The sequence below is a fragment of the Spinacia oleracea genome, chromosome 6, assembly GCF_020520425.1.
Source record: "Spinacia oleracea cultivar Varoflay chromosome 6, BTI_SOV_V1, whole genome shotgun sequence".
Taxonomy (NCBI): domain Eukaryota; kingdom Viridiplantae; phylum Streptophyta; class Magnoliopsida; order Caryophyllales; family Amaranthaceae; genus Spinacia; species Spinacia oleracea.
This window is the reverse complement of record NC_079492.1, coordinates 104,294,726-104,313,974: the sequence shown is the minus strand read 5'-3', so window position 1 is coordinate 104,313,974 and position 19,249 is coordinate 104,294,726. Positions and strand designations below refer to the sequence as shown.

Here is a 19,249-nt window from a genome sequence, read left to right as displayed (position 1 = left end):
ACATGATCGTAGCAAACATATCAAAATAGATTATCATTTCGTTCGGGAGCGTGTTGCTCATGGTGATTTAGTTGTACGTTATGTCCCTACTGAGTTACAGATCGCTGACATTTTTATGAAAGGTTTGTCAGGTTAGCGTTTTGAGTTTTTAAGATCCAATCTGCACGTGGTTCCTGCACAGATTGAGGGGGTGTAATAGAGGATACTAAGGGTATACTCGTAATTGTACTACTGTAAAATATTATTATATATATGAGTCACAGGCAACCGTATTAGGGTAAGCCGTATCATTATATTCACAGCAAGAATGAAGTTGGGTAACTTTTAACATACCTTTGTATTGTTAACCAGCTAATGCAAAGACACTAAGCTGCAGCACAGTTATCTGAAACATTAATGATAAAAGAGTGAAGTGTCAATAATGGGAATTGGCATGGCATTTCACTATTTCATGCACAAATATGAGTACAAAGAAAGACAAGCTAAAATAGTATAATTAACAAGCTTTCTCTGGTTCATGATCTCGGTAATTGTTGATTTTGGGAAACAAGAGTGATACAGTTAGAAATATGTGAACTTTGGGTATATCTCTGGAAATTTTACATATAGTAACTAAAATTTTATGACGAACCATCCATCAGACTTTTACTAATCTCTAACCTTTATTGTATCACAGACTGCACACGAACACCCTGCATTCACTGGCAACCTGAAACAGACTTTTTAAGACAGCAACCTGAGACTTGGGATGAAACTCTTCATTATTATCGCAGACTGCACCATACACCCTGCATCATCTGGCAACCTGAATCAGACGTTTAAGACAGCAACCTGAGACTGAAGATGAAACGAACTCTTCATTCTTCGTACACTAGTGAGCTGGTATAGCTTATCAGACATTACAAACATAACAGAACAAAAAACAACTACCTTATAAATATCTTAAGAGAGTGTCCATTTAGATTTAGTTATTTCATTGAACTTCTTTTAGTAAGAAAAGAAAACCCCTAGCACAAGCCAAACCTAATCCATCCTTACAGATGCTAAGAAGAACATTGCAAATTTCTAGAATTGAACCAAATGAAATGAGAAGGATGAATACGCCTATGATTGCCATGAAATCAGCAGCCATTTTGAAGGAACGTGATAAAATGAGCAATGTGAAACAGGACGTACTACAGGAATATGTGTTTGTAAATGGAACTGCATTACTCTAGATATCTATCGTCTATGTGAGAACTACATTACCCTTTTATACCATTCATCCAAATTACTTATTTACTCTTTACCTTAGTTTAAACAAATAATGTGTCCTCAAGTTCAACCCTGTGGTGAGAGAGACAAAAATTTTGGAACCCACCAAAATAGTAAAGACATTAATTTGGAACCACTTAGGGGTGTACTTCTAAATCAGATTCCCTTCCATGCAAGGCAGTTCAGGCCAGGTCACGTTGAAAAAGAATTGATGTATCATTTCCCAAATGACATTTATTGTACTTAAGCAAGAGGATTTCCCCTTGTAAGCATTTTCAATTCTATGGCTCTAATGGCGGTTTCTCTTCAATATCTCCACCATATAACAAAGATAATTCTTATTATTGGTGTGCTTACCCTTGCTCAAGATGAAACACAGTTCACCTACAATGGTTTCCAATGATCCATTAATAAACTTCACGTTGTTGGACTCGCAACTATTCAGCCAAATGGTCTTCTGCGAATGACAAACTACTCAATCCACAATACTTCCCATGCTTTTATCCACATCCTATGTTCTTCAGACCAGGTCATCTATCTTTCTCCACTACTTTTGTTTTCGCAATGTATCCTCAAGTACTCAATCATTGTGCGCATGGTATCGCCTTTGTTATTAGCCCGTTCACAAATTTCAAACACGCTTTCTCATCCAAATACCTAGGACTCTTCAATGCTTCTGGAAACGGCCTGTCTTCAAAACATATATTTGCAATAGAGTTAGACACTTTCCAAACTAGAGAGTTTGGAGATATTGATGGTAACCATGTTGGGGTTGATGTTAATAGCCTGAACTCTGTTGATGCTGCATCAGCATCATACTATTCTGATAAAGAAGGGGTAAACAGAACCCTGCTCCTAAATAGTGGAAAACCAATGCAAATTTGGATAGACTATGATGAGGTACGGATGTTAGTTAATGTAACATTAGCTCCACTTAGTCATCCAAAGCCTAGCAAGTGCCTCTTGTCTAAGCACATCAACTTTTCTACGATATCCCTTGATTCTATGTATGTTGGTTTCTCATCTTCTACTGGCATGGTCGCAAATAGTCATTACATACTAGGATGGAGCTGGAATCAAAGTGGGAAAGTGAAAGATCTAGATCTTTCTAAGCTTCCATCACTTCCACGAATCAAACGTAAAAGACTAAGTTTAAACCAGCTAGTTTTTGCACTTCTGCTTATTGTAGTTTTACTTTTGCTGTTATTGATTGCTGGAGTAGTTTGGTTCATGTGGAGGAAGAAGTATGAAGAGTTACATGAATCTTGGGAAAAAGAATATGCCCCACATAGATTATCATACAAAGATCTCTTTGTAGCAACAAAGGGATTTAGAGACTCTGAGCTTCTTGGGGTTGGTGGTTTTGGAAAGGTCTACAAGGGTGTATTACCCTCTACAAGTGCCCAAGTAGCTGTGAAACGAATCTCTTACGATTCTAAGCAAGGGATGAAAGAATTTGTGGCGGAGATCTCTTGCATGAGAAGGCTACGTCATAGAAACTTGCAGAAGAAAAGGGGGGGAGCTTCTTTTGATCATTGATTACATGCCTAACGGGAACCTTGATAACATACTCTTTGACAAGGTTAAAAAATCAAAATTGTGTTGGTCTTCAAGATTCAAGATCATTAAAGGGGTAGCATCTTCCCTTTTATATCTTCATGAGGAATGGGAACAAGCTGTACTTCATCGTGATGTCAAGGCAAGTAATGTCTTGTTAGATGCTGAGATGAATGCAAGGTTGGGTGACTTTGGCCTTGCAAAACTTTACGATCATAGCATTGATCCTCGAACAACCCATGTAGTGGGAACCATAGGATACATAGCACCAGAGGTTAGTAGAACACTAAAACCTACCACTGGCGCGGATGTTTTTTCTTTTGGAATGTTCTTGCTTGAGGTGAGTTGTGGGAGTAGGCTAACCGGCAAGCAAGATGGTAATAATGATGCAGAGGCACTTTTTCTCACTGATTGGGTTTATGATTGTTGGAAAAGGGGAGTAATTCTAAATGCAAGCGATCCTAGGATGGAAGGAGATTATGAGGAAAAGGAAATGGAGCTGATCTTGAAGCTAGGCCGGCCTTCTTTGTTTGCATCCGAATGCAGAAGGAAGGCCTACAATGAGGCAAGTAGTTCAGATTCTTAGTTGAACTGCAACTTTGCCTGAAATCCCATCTGAGTACAACCCTGAAATCAGTGGTTTCTCCAGGGAAGAGTTGGGAATATTGCCATTGTCGTCTGGAACTAGCTCTCTCGTCATCATGTCTAGCACAAATTCAGTCCTCCAATGTGGTCGTTAAATTATTCATAGATTCCAAAGATTACTACGTAAGATACTGGTTTGAGTATGTCAACTTAATGTATGTCAGAACATGTCTCATTATTTCCCAAATCCTTTATACGTATGTTAAACAGATATGCCATTATTGATAATTACTTTTGCTTTACTGCATTGAACATACAGAGTTCTGATTTCGTCTTATCAGTTATATAGGTGCATACGATTGTTTTCCTCAATGAATGGGTTTATGATTGTTGGAAAAGGGGAGAAATTCTTATGGCAACAGTAGAAGGTGATAATCAAGAAAAAGAATGGAGTTTGTATTGAAGTTAGGCCTTCTCTGCTTGCATTACAAGGCAGAAGAAAAGCCTACAATGAGGCAAGTAGACCGGTTTCTGAATGGGATTGCATAATGTTCTATCGCCATCAGGAACTGTCTCTGTTAGTCCTATGGCTAGCACGAATTCAGTCATCTGATATGGTCGTTGAATCATAGATTTCAGAGTGCTGTAGGAACATTATCTCAGATATTAGGTTTAGAACTAAACCGTTTTGATACAACTGATGTATTGCTATCTCAGTACAATCCTGAAATGAGTGCTTACTAATTCATTCCTCCAACTTGGTCCTTAAATCATATAGATTCCAAAGCACTGTGAGTCGTTTTCCCATATCAGTTAACTACCTGCAGGAGCAATGTAGACACTTACAAGTACTAACAATATGCACAATCAATCACTTTATTTTCCTGCATGAAACAGCAATTCTGAGAATTCAGAATCCTAGTCGTTTCTCATATCAGTTGTCTGTGGGTGCAATGTGGAGCGCTACGAGTACCTAAGAAAATGCACAATCAGGCACTTTATCTGGGGATTCATATGAAAGAGAAGCTGTTTGATTTAGGCACTTTATCACGCACCTTTCTTAATATTCGTAAAATTGTGTCAGGCTATGAAAAGTTAACCCAGAAACCTTGAAATTTTGCACTACTTAATCAGACATACCAGTTAACATTGGGTGAGTACCGTTTCACCTTAACTTATTATGAGACACTAAAAGTTACCCCAAAAACAAGTCAGCCTTGCAAGTTATAGCAAGACCTTTTCACTTGCCTTCATTATTTGCACATCTTATGAAAATGGGAAAAGAATCTTCCTGACAGACTGAGGAGATAAATTACTGAACAGGGTAGGGTTTGTAAGTACCTGAGCTTTGACTCATGCGTAACTTATAATCTGACTTCATCTGTTTCGGAAAAATCTCCCAGTGCAAATTTAAGAAAACAAATCTGTGCTCCCATCTTCTTGGTCTGCCACAAAATGACTAGTAAAAAAGACAATGTTTTCAAAGCTTATACATTAATAGCACATTAGATATATGAATTGCGTTTACATGGAGGGAATAAATACATTTTCTCATAATGTAGCATCAGAACCAAATCTCATTCCGATAACTTTGCCTCGATTTCTTCCAGACTTAATCCTTTAGTCTCTGGAACCAGGGTCAATACAAATACGAGAGACAGCAAAGCAATAGCTCCAAATATGAGGAAAAGATTATCAGCACCAAGAAACTCCTGCAGAACTAACAGATGTAAGAACAGAGCTTTGCAGAACTAGCCGAGGAAAGCAATGTAGTTTAAACTAGAAAAAAAAAAGGAGTCCTAGACTCACAGGAAAAGCATGAATTCAGTTCTACTACGTACCTTCAATGGTGAAAAGGCAAAAGTCACAAGAGCATTTGAACCAAAGTTTGTTAAAACAGCCAGACTGATCCCACGTCCTCTTGTGCGAAGGGGGAATATCTCTGACACCATTAGCCAACTGATAGGACCAAATGATATCTGAAAAACCAATTCATGGAAAAAAAATATGTCAGTGGAAAATCATACGGTCGCATGCTAAATACTTGTTTTACTATTGCCTACGGTTGATGTAACAGGGCTAGTTTCAGATGTTAAAAATATTTTTGAAGGGATCAGTTACAATATTTTACTAGTAATAAAAGAAATTATACGAGAGCTATGATGGGAGTAACATAGCAAACCAGTTTATAAAATCAGATATAATGGGTAGTTGACTTGTCTATAAAGAGGAAAAAAGGATTGGTTTTAGGAATTTACTTGATAGCAACCGACGTATAGAAGTAAAGCGGCCACAGCAACAAAAGGGAGGCCTCCAAGAAACTTGTAGTAAGCAGCAAGGAGGAACAAGGATACAGCCTGTATAACAGCCCAAAGAAAAAAGTTCATATACCAAATAAATATCTCTTCCTACACTAAAAGGACAAGAAAAAACATCTAGTTTCAGGGGAAAAGATGGTTAAGTATACATACTATCCCACTAACACCTCCTATTAGTAAGGGTTTCCTTCCAAGATCATCAACCTTCAGAACGGCTACTCCTGTCATAACAAACTGCAAAAAAGGGAATCACTAATGAGTGACAAGACAACCAAATGTGATTCCACTTTAAATAACAGATTGTTGCTCCTTGCTAGAGTAATAACTAATATGTATACCTTAAATAGGCCAATCAACACTGAAACTCGAGTGGCATCAGCTGCAGCAGAAAATCCAGCACTCTATTTTACAGTCAAGGATCAGTAAGCCAATCAAGCAATTTTACAGTGAAGGAAATAGATTAATGAAGTTGGATAAGCTTTGCCTTACCTGTAGAATTTGACCAGCATAATACAAAACACTAGGCTGCCCAGTTATCTGAAGACAGATACAGTGATTAGTAAAGGAGTCAGAACATTTATACTTAAAACTAGGCTTCGACGTAGCTTTTTAGGCACAAACATGAGTTCAAAGAAGAGAAAGAACGACAAATGCACAGTGAGTGGACTCATGAATACCCTCCCACAGTCCCACCACTTTATGTCCAAAAACTAGCCCCAATTTGATTAATACCAATACCCATTTCACCATCTACATGGATATATGTGCAATAAGGTATGTAAAAAATGCCCCTGCACATGGTCTCTAAAGTCCACTCCCTGTGCATTGTGTATTGTTTCTCGAGCAGACGAGCAAATGGTCACCTGCTGAAAAAGTACGAGACCTCCACCAATGATAAAAGCTTTCAGATTCGGCCCTTGAAACACCTCTAAAAAGCTTCCCTCTGATTCCTGATCTTGGTAAGCAGACTTCATTGAAACTAGTGTGTCTTCAATTTGCTTTTCAGACACTTTATCACCAGCAGGTCTGCCTCGGAGTTTGCTCAGAGCAGCAATAGCCAATTCCTTATACTCCTGTAAAGATCCTTCACCTTTAACACCCTTGAGAAGCAACCAGCGAGGTGAACGAGGCAGACTTAACATCCCAAGACCCATAGCTGCAGCAACCGGAAGACTCAGTCCAAACATGTAACGCCATCCTCCAACCATATCGATATTAAAGTTACCAACAAAATAACCCAGCTGAAGAAATGCAAATGAGCACAAGTTAATGTTAATCACATATTAGAAAAATGGGGGGCAGAAAAGTGAGGTATAGTATTTGTAGAAGTTAGATACCAAAATGCCAAGAACTATAAAAAGTTCTTTCAACGAAATCAGGGTTCCTCGAATCTGAGAAGGGCACGTTTCTGCAATATAAAGTGGGGCCGCATGCATGGCCTACAAGAGATCAACTTCAGCATACATTCAATAAAAATACTTGTAAGTTAATTTACTCATTATCAAAAGCAGAAAAATCAATAGGAGGCTCACCCAACCAATGCCAAGGCCGTAAAGAAGCCTCCCAATCAAAAGAACTCCAAGGCTAGGAGCAAATGCAGTGGTGAGGCCACCAATTGCATATAGAGTTGCAGCTATGAGAAGTTCACGTCTCCTTCCTTCAGGATTTAGGATGCAGAAATATCTTTTAAATTCGGTAATCCCAAATCCATCAGAAGCATATCACAAGCAAATCAACATAAAGCACTAGCTAAAGATATACCAAGGAAGTCAGCTATCGGAAAGACGGCGATAGAACCAAAGAGAGCTCCATAAAGTGAGCCACTCACCTACATCACATTACAGAAAAATGTATCCGAAAAGAAATAAACTTATATATCAACTGGATATCAAACCAAGGCATGATTGATACAGAAGCTTACCACCAAACCCTGTTGAACTGCTGAAAGATTGAACCATGTTGTACCACTAAGCTCAGCAGACTGTTTCCATAGATTACTAATCACATTTTTCTTGTCTATAATTCTAATATAGGAATATATCAACATCAGCAAAAGTAAAAGCATACCTGTAGTGATATCGTAGCTCCAGAAGTAGCACCAATATCATATCCAAATAGTAGACCACCTAGTGCAGGGAATAGAAACCTGAAATTAATAAGCACCAAAATCTGTAAAATGTGCTTTTTAAGTTGGGTACTAATTAGTAGTTACTAATGGAAGATGTTTGTGTAAACATAGCAAACTGGGGCCAATTTAAGAAGATTAATTAACCCTTTTCTTGAAATTGACAAATTTACTTGTCAATTGGACAAAATATTGTGAAATTGGACCCAAAATATGACAAATTAAACCCATTCAAACTCAATATAAACCCATCAAAATACAGAACATTAAGCTCATACCCAGGAAAAAGGGGGGAGAAATACTGTTCAATTGGCCACAATACCGTGAAAATTGACCCAAAATATGACAGATTAAGTACATTCAAACTCAATTGAAGCTACATTATCAATAAACCGATCAAAATTCAGAACTTTTAGCTCAGACCCAGCAACAACAACAAATCAAAATACTCACGGCAAAATTACAGAAGACCAAGCAAAGACCTCTGGTTCAGGAGTATCATGATCAACAGGGTAATCCTCCTTCTTCTGGGAATTCACTTTATGAGGTAATAATGAAGTTTCAAGACTGTAAATTGAAGGATTTTCCATAACAATATTTCTTCTTCTTCCATTCAATTGCATTTTCCGGAACAGATTTGTTGAAGAAGATGATGGAGTAGGTGGGTTATTATTGTGGGACCAATAGGAGAGAGAAATTGATTTCTTGAATCGGTGATTTTTGAGGTGTGGATGGTGGATGACCCAAGCACTGGTAATTGAGGCCATTTTTGGGGGGCAAAAACAGATGATCAGAGCTTAACTGCCACGCACCGAATAATATTGAAGAATACTACAGTGTAGTAGTACTCTTTAACACTCTGATTCTGTATTAAAATATCAGCAACAGCAGACAACGTGAAACGCAAAGGTTTATCCGCACGACCTGATAGAACGAACAGTAGAACTGGCAAGAAATTATATCGGCTGTTACAGTGTTACGTAGAGGGTGACATTCCTGACAAAAGTCGATTGGCTCATGTCATATTATGATTACGCAGTAACAATAATATTAGAGCTGTTAAAACGGTTACTCGAATCCGATCATCTTGAGTCGTGATCTGGTCGGGTCGTGTGGGTCACTTTATCACCCGGGGTCAGATCGGGTTGTGTCGGGTTGGTTTTCGCTCATAATGGGTTGTTTTTCCATTTTGGGTACATGTTGGGTTCGGGTCGAGTCATAATCAGGGTAGATTTCGGGTTCTGGTCATATCTTGTCGGGTTTAAGCCGGTTTGTAGCAGGTAATTTCAGGTTCAGGTCAAGTTTCGATCAGATAATTATCAAGCGATTAAAATTCAGGTCGTGTTCACTCTCGAACACGGTCAACATCGGGTCCGATAACCATTGGATACCGTATGATCAAGTTTTTAACCTATGATTTTTTTTCTTATATTGTGAAAATTAATTTTCAATTTATTTCAAATTTGAGTTTTATTAAAATCGATCAGGTAATCGACTCATCATTGGGTGTTAACTGTGTTCTTGTCAAGTCGATACATATATAAAGTTACTCCGTAATATGGATTTCATTGTTCACACCAACAAAAAATATATATACGAGGTATATGGATTTCAATGACTGAGTTGTTCATCTCAAAATGTTAAAGCATAAAATATTTTTATATTTAAAAATGGTAAAAGTAATTATTTCCATTTTAGTTTTACAAGTTTCAATTGTTGGAATTGGTTAAAAAAAGGGTCGGGTTGAATTGAGGTTTGTAGATACTTTTTAACTTGGTCAATGACAAGTCGGGTTATCAACATGTCGGGTTAAATCGGATAACGAGACGTCATAAGTCGGGTCACTAACAGGTTGTGTCGGTTATAATCGGTTCAGATGATTGTCAGGTTGGGTGTCCAATCGGATTCAGATAATTATCTAGGCAGGTCAGTTCAATTATTGGTCATCTTTCGATTAGGTGTCAGGTTCGGCTTTAGATTTGGGTCATACAGTATCCGGTCAAAATCGGTTATTGGTTTTGTCGAGTCGAACGTGGTTGGGTTACGGGTTTCTTGTTTTAACAACATTTTGGGTCCCCGTCGGTTACGCGTTCGGGTCGGTTCACGTCGGGTTCTCGGCTCGGGTCGGTTTTTGATAGCACTACACAGTATTCACCAAAAAAAAATATACAAGTATATATTATTTTTGCGCAGTTTGAACCCGAAATCAGTGCGTAGCCCCGGTGCCCATTTGGTATTTTGAATAAAATTAAAATTTTAGATTCTTCTTGAATTATATTCGACCAAAATACATATATTCTACAAAGTGAAAACGATCCAATAACTTCATAAAGTACACAACGTACCCACACTACGTTATTTATTGTAGTATGCCAAATAATTTCCAATTAGATCATCGTACTAAAGGAAAAGGTCATTGGTCCAAGTCTGCATTTAATGCATTTAATACAAAGTCTAATAAATGCGGTTCAATATTAATTAAACAAGTTAATTATTTAGTGAGATCAAGTAATCTGAATGTCTTGCTAGAGGCAGCTTCAGTTCAAATGGAATTATAAATATTAATGTCACACCTTACTCTTGACTGAACCCATTAGGGTCACACAAAAAATGCATGAACGAATTAAGTATTTATGTGAATATAATATTCAATAGATACTCAAATAATGGATAATCGAAAAATGATGGATGTTGGTTTCAGTGGGAGCTAAACAAACCATCAAAAGACAAAGTAGAGAATATTTGTCTGAAAGGAAGATATTGCTGAAAACGGAAATATGGTTTGTATTGAAAATATTATCGGAAATGGAAATATTCCCATATACGGAATTACTGGAAACGAAAATATTGTTCGAAATGGAAATATTATCGGAAATGAAAATATTGCCGGAATCAGAAATCTTGCCAGAAATGGAAATATTGTTCGAAACAGAAATATTGCCGAAAATGGAAATATTGTCGGGCTCGGAAATCGAATCGGAAACACGAACTTTGATCCATGCACCGAAAGCACGGGCCAAAGGGTCACGTGAAACTCGACCTATGGAGAGCATGTGCCCCAGCCATGGCACCAGCGCATGAGGCAACGCAAGCCAGCCCAGCGCCCATGGAGCTGACGGCAAGCGCCAGCGCCCAATGCCAGCCCGCAGGCAAGCAGGCCAGTGTGTCGCGCGCACGGGGCAGTGCCACAAGTCCTGCAGCCCACAGCTGCTTGTGCGCCAAGGCAACTTGTTATACAAGATACTTGGGCCACAAGCAACCGGCTTTTGTTGGGATTAGGATTCTAAGTATTAGATTCCTAATCCAACCAAAGTTATTAGTTTGCTAATCCTATCTTAATTCTAGTATCCTAATCCTAATACAATTAGGTTAAGGAAATTCTAGAATATTCCATACATTATAAATATGAACCTAGGGTGAAATATTTATAATATATTTTGTGGAGCGCTAAAAGTCGCCCCACATTACTCATAACCGCCCCACTATTTTACTTTAATATCCTTATATAATGAAACTTTTCTCCCAAATTAATTACCCCATTTATTTTGAAGAGAGAAAGTATCTTCATCCAAACCACCACCATACACCCATAAAAAATTATTTAAACCAAGCAATTTTATTTGTCAATAAGTACATTAATCAATAAATTAAAAAAATACTAATTTAATTTTGATTCCACAAACTTATGCATTCTAAGTTTACACCATGGTAGAGACTTATGCATTTTAAGCTCACACCATGGCATAGACTTATGCATTTTAAGCTCACACCATGGCATAGACTTATGCATTTTAAGCTCCTGCCATGGTACGAGCTTAAAATTCATAAGTCTATACCATGGTACAAGCTTAAGATGCATAAGTCTCTTAATCTTTTCTCCGAAACAAATTACATCAAATTCAACAACAAATCAAAACATTAAATAGTATAGACTTATGAGTTTTGAGCTCCGACCATGGTATACACTTATGAAGTTTAAGCTCCTTCCATGGTACGAGCTTAAACTACATAAGTCTATACCATGGTCGGAGCTCAAAACTCATAAGTCTGTACCATGGTGCAGGCTTAAACTTCATAAGTCTGTACCATGGTAGAAGCTAGAAATGCATAAGTTTCTGAATATTTTTTTCCGAAAAAAAGTCCTCTTGTGAATTTGATGTTCCACCGGTAGTCTCGGCCATGTAAAAATTATTTCACATTATGTTTAGGGTGGGCGGTAAAAAGGGGAAAGGTAAAGGATAATGGTAAATGCTAAAATGATGGGGTAAATAAAGGGGGTATATGGGTAAAATATTAAGGCGGTTTTGAGTAATATGGGGCGGTAAATAGTAAGCCCCTATATTTTTGACACACAATTCATACAACACACCAATGCCACGTGTGAGTCTAAATCAAGAGAGAGAATTGTGACTTTGCTAATCACCTGAAAGGGAGATCTCGAAATCCTAAAGACCTTATACTGAGATTCTAGTTGGTCGAATTTAAGGCGGATACAAACGTGTTGTGGACTATCTACGGAGGGGCGACATTTGGAGCTTTATACTTGTTCTTGTTCGGTTCAGGAGCAGCGAAGGGAAGGCACGCATCACATAGTATGTATTCCTAAATTATGCTAATTGATTATGTGATTTACATGGATTCTGGCAATTATGATTTTTTCGCATGTCAATTGGATTGTTCATAACCTAACAATAGTATCACGAGCCTCTTGTTTAATTGCACAATCAATTATTAACATGGATTAAATTTTATAAATTTGCAAGGAATTAAAGGGGTGAATTGATTTCGTGGAAATTAATTGCAAATTCATGCGATTATTTAATTATATGTTCGCACGATTTTCGACAGTTTTGTCAATACTCATCGGAATCTTATGTTTTTATAGTGAATTCCGCATGTAAACAGCATTTTAAAATTTTTACAAAAATAATAATTTTCAGCCGAACCCAGAATTCCCAAATTCGAAGCCTATGCCTTTTCGGAGGTTTTAGTTTTTCTGATGCATAATTATTTTTGGACATACACTTTTCCCACTTTTCCATGAATCACGAATGTTTTTTCTTACAATTTTTTTTCCCATCCAACAATTCCCACATCCACTTATGTTTATATTTTATCAATAAACAATCTTCTACTTTATCCCATTTCCCATAAAATCACCCACAGTCATTGTTTTTCTTACGCACTCTTTTCATTCCTTAATACCCGTGTTTTTCTCCAAACATGAAAACTAATAAGGAACGGAGGGAGTACAAGTTTTATGAAAAAGAGAAACTAAGCAAACTAAGATATAAAGTGTAAAATGAGGATAATAAGGGGGGGTTGCGACTATGGTTTAGGGAATTCGCACTATGGTTTAGGGAATTCGTGAAGGAAATAAAGCCCTTGGTCCAAGTATGCATTTAATGTTAAATCTAATAAATGCGGTTCAGTATTAATTAACAAGTTAATAATTCAGTGAGATCAAGTGAGCTGAATGCCTAGCTAGAGGCTGCTTCAGTTCAAGTGGAATTAATGATATTAATCCACAGCTTACTCTTGACTGAACCCGTAGGGTCACACAAATAGTACGTAAACGGATCAAGTATTTAATGGCATTAAATACTCCATCTATGGATATTCGGAATCAACGGATCTTGGTTTCAGTGGGAGCTGAGATCGTCAAAGGCAAGAAATGAATACTCCGGAAACGATGATATTGCCGGAAACGGAAATATGGATCGTATCGGAAATATAAATATTATCCAAGTCGTAGATGTTGCCGGAAACGGAAACATGGTACGTATCGGAAAATATTATTGGAAATGGAAATATTGCCGGAAACGGAAATATTGTCAGAATCGGAAATATTATCGAAATCGGAAATAATTCCGGAAACGGAAATATTAAATATTTGTTCCAAACGGAAATTAATTCCGGAATCGGAAATATTAAATATTGTTCGTATCGGAAATGAATTCCGGAATCGAGAATTTAATCGGAAGCGTATCGTACGAATTAGCATCGGACGAGGCCTGCCAGACGAAGGCCCAGCACGAAGCCGGGCCATCGCCCAGCAAGCAAAGCGCAACAACCACACGCCAAGCCTCGACCAGGCCCAGCGCAAAGCCAGGCCCAGCCAAGGCTTGGGCGCGCATGCGGAGCAGGCGGGCTGCGACGAGTGGGCCTTGCGATGTGCGCTCGGCGTGGGCCGTAAGGCCTGCGTGCGGGCGTGCGGTGCTTGTGCGCCACTCGTGTGTGTGTTACTCGAATCCTAAAGCTACCGGGATTCGTCATATGATTAAATCCAATCCTAATAGATAAAGTTTATTTAAATAGAGTCCTAGCACGATTCTAATTAAATAAAATTAGTATTCTAATAGGGTTATAATTCCTTTTCCATAACTCTATAAATAGGTGCCTAGGGTCACATATTTATACATAACATTGAAGTATTCAAAGGTAAGATTTTGGAGCAAAAATCAGCCAAACACTTGCAACATATTTAGCCGAAAATCCTAGGAACCTTAAGGGCGATTCTAGTTGGTCAAGCTTAAGGCGGATCCGGACGTGCTGTGGACTATCTACGGAGGGACGACACTTGGAGTCTTAAAGACTTGTTCTTGTTCGGTTCGGGCGCAACTAGGGAGGGCACGCTACAAAGTGTATGCATCTGAATTATGGTAAATGATTATGTGTAAATAATATGTTTCCTGGCATTAAGGTTTTCCGAATGATTTATGTTTTGTCATATGTATCATAACCTAACAGTGGTATCACGAGCCCCTTATTATTTACATAATCTAAATTGCATGACATGATTAAATTTTACAAATTTGCAAAGAATTAAAAGGGGTGATTAATTTTCGTAATTGTTAATTAATTGCAAATTGCGTTTATTTAATTATATGTACGCAGTTTTTCGGCAGTTTCTTCGTTACTCATCCAAATCGAGTGATTTTTGTGTCAATTCGGCATGTAAAAGGCATTCTAAAATTTTGACCAAAAAAAAAATTCGGCCGAACCCAGAATTCCCAAATTCGAAGCTTAACTATGACTTTTCGGGGGTTTTAGTTTTTCGAACGCAAAAGTTTGTAAATTTAAGATGTTAAATTGAATATTTGCGATTCTTGTTGATAAATCTTGAGTTTTTGATTGACCTACAGTATATGTTTAACAACTTTGAATTCCTAGACTTGTTAATTATACAACCTAATTTGTAATTATGATTAATTTGTTGAAATTCGAATAATTTAGAATTGATTTGATTTTCATAATTAATTAATAATTTAATTAGGTATACATGATTAAAATCCACCATAAAAATTGTTAATTTGTGATAAATTTTAATTTTTTTTTATGACCTAGATTTGAATCCATGTTAATCGAAAATTAATTGATTAATAAATTTTCAATTTTTAGCCCTAAAATTATGAAATTAATATAATTTATTAATTTTAAATTAATTTTAAATTAAAAATTTTAAATTTTTATGAAAATGCCCATAAATGTTGCACGCACAAAGCAATGGAAGCTACGTGTAACCCTAAATGGGTGTTGTATAGTGCGGGCACGCGACGACGAGCAAGGGAGCTCGTCGCCCGTGCGGTACGAATGCAGCGAGCAACGAACTATGCGGCACGCAAGGCTCTACGCCTAGGCGTGCGTGCAGGGCGATGGGCGAGGGCTATGGCACACAGAAACAAGCGAGATGCGTGTGGGCAGCAGCACGCTGCGCCACGACGCACCAAGCCTGCCGCAAGGTAGGCAACCACGACACAGCACCAAGCTGCACGCAGCGTGACCCTTGAGGCTACGTGTGTGCGTGGCCATGGGGCGTGTGTGCGGTGTCGCTGTGCGGGCTATGTGCAACGATCAATGGCACGGGGCATGGGCCTCGTAGCTCGATGGGGCTTGGGCGCAAGCCCAAGTGCTTCGTCTTGCAAACTATTTATGCGTTTCGTTTTTAATTTTAAATTTTCAGTTCGGAAATCATTTTAATTAATTTTAAAATTGATAATTTAAATTGTTTTCTCGGATTTTAATTTTGAATATTATAATTATTTAAATTTTTAATTTATGCTAATTATTTTACTAAAATTAAACCTTGAATTAATTTAAATTTGTTTAATTCAACTGAAAAATAAATTAAATAAATGGATTCGATTATAATTTTATATGAGCTTTAAATTTAAATTAAATTTTTATGTTTCCAATTAGACTAGAAATACATTTTTATGTTTAAAATTAGTAAAGCATATAAAGTTATTGGTTTAAGTGGGAGCAATTTTAGTCATAAACTCTTGATTAGGTCTACAAATCCTTTAAGGTTAAACAACTTGATTAGAATTAATAAGGATTGAATAATCGGTAGATTATTGGTGCCCTTGATTAATTGCTGCAAATATTTATGTGATGCATACAACGTGTTTTACTAACCAGCTATGGGGGCCATTCATGATAATGAATGGGTGAATGGTATATATTGTATATGTACTGTTTTGCAGGTTATGAAGTGACTAGTATGGCCCAAATAGGATAGAAAATATGGTCTGCGTACCATTCATTTGAATGTAATTGGTCTAATGCACCAAATTTGTTTTTTCAATTCAAATATGGTCTGTGTACCATCAAATAGTTGTAATTAGTTTAATTATAGCTGATCCTGTTTGAAGAAAATGGCGCCTCCCACGGTGAAATTCAAGATGAAGTTTCCAATCCATTTTCAAGACGGACTTTGAAGTTGAAGCTTCAAGATGAAGTCGGGCCATACTAGATCACATTTATCTTATGCATGTTTTAAGTTATTTATTGCTTTAAAATATGTCTTGAATATGCATGAGATTGTGGCTTGATTATGTTGCATGATTAAGGATTTTAGTTCACTTAAAATCTAACCAACATAGTAAGAGCCTTAAGTTCCAAACTTTAAAAATTGAGTTAAAAGGTGCCATGCCAAAATAACACTTACTTGGATAACCCTTACATCAATCTAGTAATAGTTTTACGCTCAGCGAGGTCTTACTTATTGATCCTAAAGGGGTAAGGTACACAAATAATTGTGAGTACATGTTAGTTTTGGTGAAACTCAACGATATAAGTAAGGAGTCCTTTTATGTCGTGGCAAAATCGATAGGTTTACCTAATAAGTTCTTTGACGTACCTATTAACCAAGAGTAGTTTCTAGACTATTAGCAAAAGGCTTTTGCTTACCTAAAATATTTTAGAATTGAGTCTAAATACATAATGTGCTTAATTCTTCAATGGGTTTTAGGATCTTGGAATCATTTTATTCACACCTGCCGGAACACATAACTTGAATAAAATGCTTAATGAACATTAAATTATGCATGCATGCTAGGATTTAAGTTTATTAAGAGAAACTTTGAATGGTTATTTATTTGTTTATTATTTTTCAATTGTAGTTTTAATTATGGCAAACAACAATTCTTTCAAAATTCGATCAATTCTCGAAAAGGAGAAGTTGAACGGGAAAAACTTCCTTGACTGGCAAAGGAAGTTGCAAATAGTTCTTATGCAGGAAGGAAAGGAGAATGTCCTGGAAGAGGCGATGCCCGAAGCCGCAGGCGAAGGGGTCACTCAGGCAGCCCTCAATCGTTGGATTGATGCTAACAAGGATGTGAAATGTCTAATGCTTGCAACCATGGGTGCAGATCTGCAGAAAACGTTCATCAACTCAGATGCTTTCACGATCATCAGTGAGTTAAAGAACATGTTCCAAGATCTTGCTCGAGTCGAAAGGTTCGAGACCCATAGGCAAATTCTTGAGACCAAGCTTAAGAAAGGCGAGCCCGTAAGTCCACATGTTCTCAAAATGATTGGACTCATTGAGAATATGAGTCGGCTGGATCAGCAGTTCTCTCAGGAAATGGCTGTAGACACCATCCTCCATTCTCTTCATAGCGGGTATGATCAGTAAAAGCTGAACTACAGTATGAATAGTCTAGACAAAACGCTCACTAAGCTTCACGGTATGCTGAAGACCGCTGAAAAGACGCTCAAAAGTGATAAGCAAGATGTGCTTATGGTGCGTGGGGGCAAGTTCAAGAAATCTGGAAAGAAGAGGAATGCTAAGAAAGGTGGCAACAAGGCCAGCCCAACTAAGCAAACTGGCGCCAAGTCTGAAAAGAGGAAGGTCAGTCAACCCACTTCTGAATCCGAATGCTTCTATTACAAGAAGAAGGGGCATTGGAAGAGAGATTGCTTGAAGCTAAAGGAAGATCAGAAGAACGGAACAGTCGTTCCATCTTCAGGTATTTTTGTTATAGACTGTATACTTGCTAATTCAACTTCTTGGGTATTAGATACAGGTTGTGGCTCACACTTATGTTCCAATCCACAGGGACTAAGAAGAAGTAGAAGGTTAAGCAAGGGTGAAGTCGACCTACGAGTGGGAAATGGAGCACGGATTGCTGCATTAGCTGTAGGAACTTATTATTTGTCGTTGCCCTCTGGGCTAGTTTTGGAACTGGAAGAGTGTTTCCATGTTCCAAGTCTTACTAAAAACATCATTTCTGTTTCTTGCTTAGATGCTAAGGGATTTTCCTTTTTAATAAAAGACAATAGTTGTTCGTTTTATTTTAAAGAGATGTTTTATGGATCTGCTAGATTAGTCAATGACTTTATTTATTAGATCACGACAAACAAGTTTATAACATAAATACCAAAAAGGCCAAAAAGGATGATTCAGATCTCACCTATCTGTGGCATTGTCGATTAGGCCATATTAACTTGAAACGCATGGAAAGACTTCAAAAGGAAGGAATTCTAGAACCATTTAACTTAGAGGATTATGGTAAGTGCGAATCATGTTTACTTGGCAAAATGACAAAGCAACCTTTCTCTAAAGTTGGAGAAAGAGCAACTGAACTATTGGGTTTAATCCATACATATGTATATGGACCAATGAGTACAAATGCTAGAGGTGGTTTCAGCTACTTTATCACTTTCACTGATGACTTCAGTAGATATGGTTATCTCTACCTAATGAAGCATAAGTCTGAATCCTTTGACAAATTCAAGGAATTTCAGAGTGAAGTATAGAATCAATTAGACAAGAAGATTAAGGCACTGCAGTCTGATAGAGGTGGTGAATATCTGAGCAATGAATTTGATGACCATCTGAAAGAATATGGAATTCTATCAGAATTGACTCCTCCTGGAACACCACAATGGGACGGTGTGTCGGAACGGAGGAACAGAACCTTGCTAGACATGGTTAGATCAATGATGGGTCAGGCCGAACTTCCAATAGAATTTTGGGGACATGCACTAAATACAGCTGCACTCACTATAAATAGAGCTCCGTCTAAAGCTGTCGAAAAGACTCCATATGAGTTATGGTTTGGAAAGCCTCCAAATGTGTCTTTTCTTAAGATTTGGGGATGTGAAGTATACGTCAAACAATTAA

At 37.6% G+C, this 19,249-nt stretch overlaps 1 protein-coding gene and 1 pseudogene across 2 annotated transcripts; one reads left to right on the top strand and one right to left on the bottom strand.

Annotated features, from left to right (window-relative positions):
• Window positions 1–1,010: 1,010 nt before the first annotated feature.
• Window positions 1,011–3,605, top strand: LOC110787681 (L-type lectin-domain containing receptor kinase SIT2-like; annotated as a pseudogene).
• A 424-nt stretch (window positions 3,606–4,029) lies between these two features.
• Window positions 4,030–8,811, bottom strand: LOC110787686 (D-xylose-proton symporter-like 3, chloroplastic). Of its 2 annotated transcripts, XR_008923049.1 has the most exons (15): window positions 8,293–8,811; window positions 7,782–7,860; window positions 7,636–7,695; window positions 7,476–7,542; window positions 7,247–7,371; window positions 7,052–7,153; window positions 6,578–6,955; window positions 6,204–6,251; window positions 6,053–6,115; window positions 5,868–5,948; window positions 5,655–5,753; window positions 5,238–5,375; window positions 4,942–5,108; window positions 4,738–4,841; window positions 4,030–4,217 (listed from the first exon to the last, which is right to left on the bottom strand). XR_008923049.1 is itself a non-coding variant. In XM_056831031.1 (14 exons), the coding sequence occupies exons 1-13, from the start codon at window positions 8,604–8,606 to the stop codon at window positions 4,974–4,976; spliced, it is 1,689 nt and encodes a 562-aa protein (XP_056687009.1). In that variant the 5' UTR covers window positions 8,607–8,811; the 3' UTR covers window positions 4,722–4,841; window positions 4,942–4,973. The 2 variants fall into 2 exon arrangements, 1 of the variants encoding a protein (XP_056687009.1); XM_056831031.1 differs by lacking the exon at window positions 4,030–4,217 and having other exon boundaries at window positions 4,722–4,841.
• Window positions 8,812–19,249: the final 10,438 nt, after the last annotated feature.

Excerpts from the sequence above, each read along its gene's own strand:
- LOC110787686 (XM_056831031.1), bottom strand. The coding sequence starts at position 8,606 with ATGGCCTCAATTACCAGTGCTTGGGTCATCCACCATCCACACCTCAAA. Across the intron at positions 5,754-5,867 it reads TAGGAGGTGTTAGTGGGATA|GCTGTATCCTTGTTCCTCCT; the intron begins GTATGTATACTT and ends GCTGTTATACAG. Across the intron at positions 5,376-5,654 it reads TATACGTCGGTTGCTATCAA|ATATCATTTGGTCCTATCAG; the intron begins GTAAATTCCTAA and ends TTGGTTTTTCAG.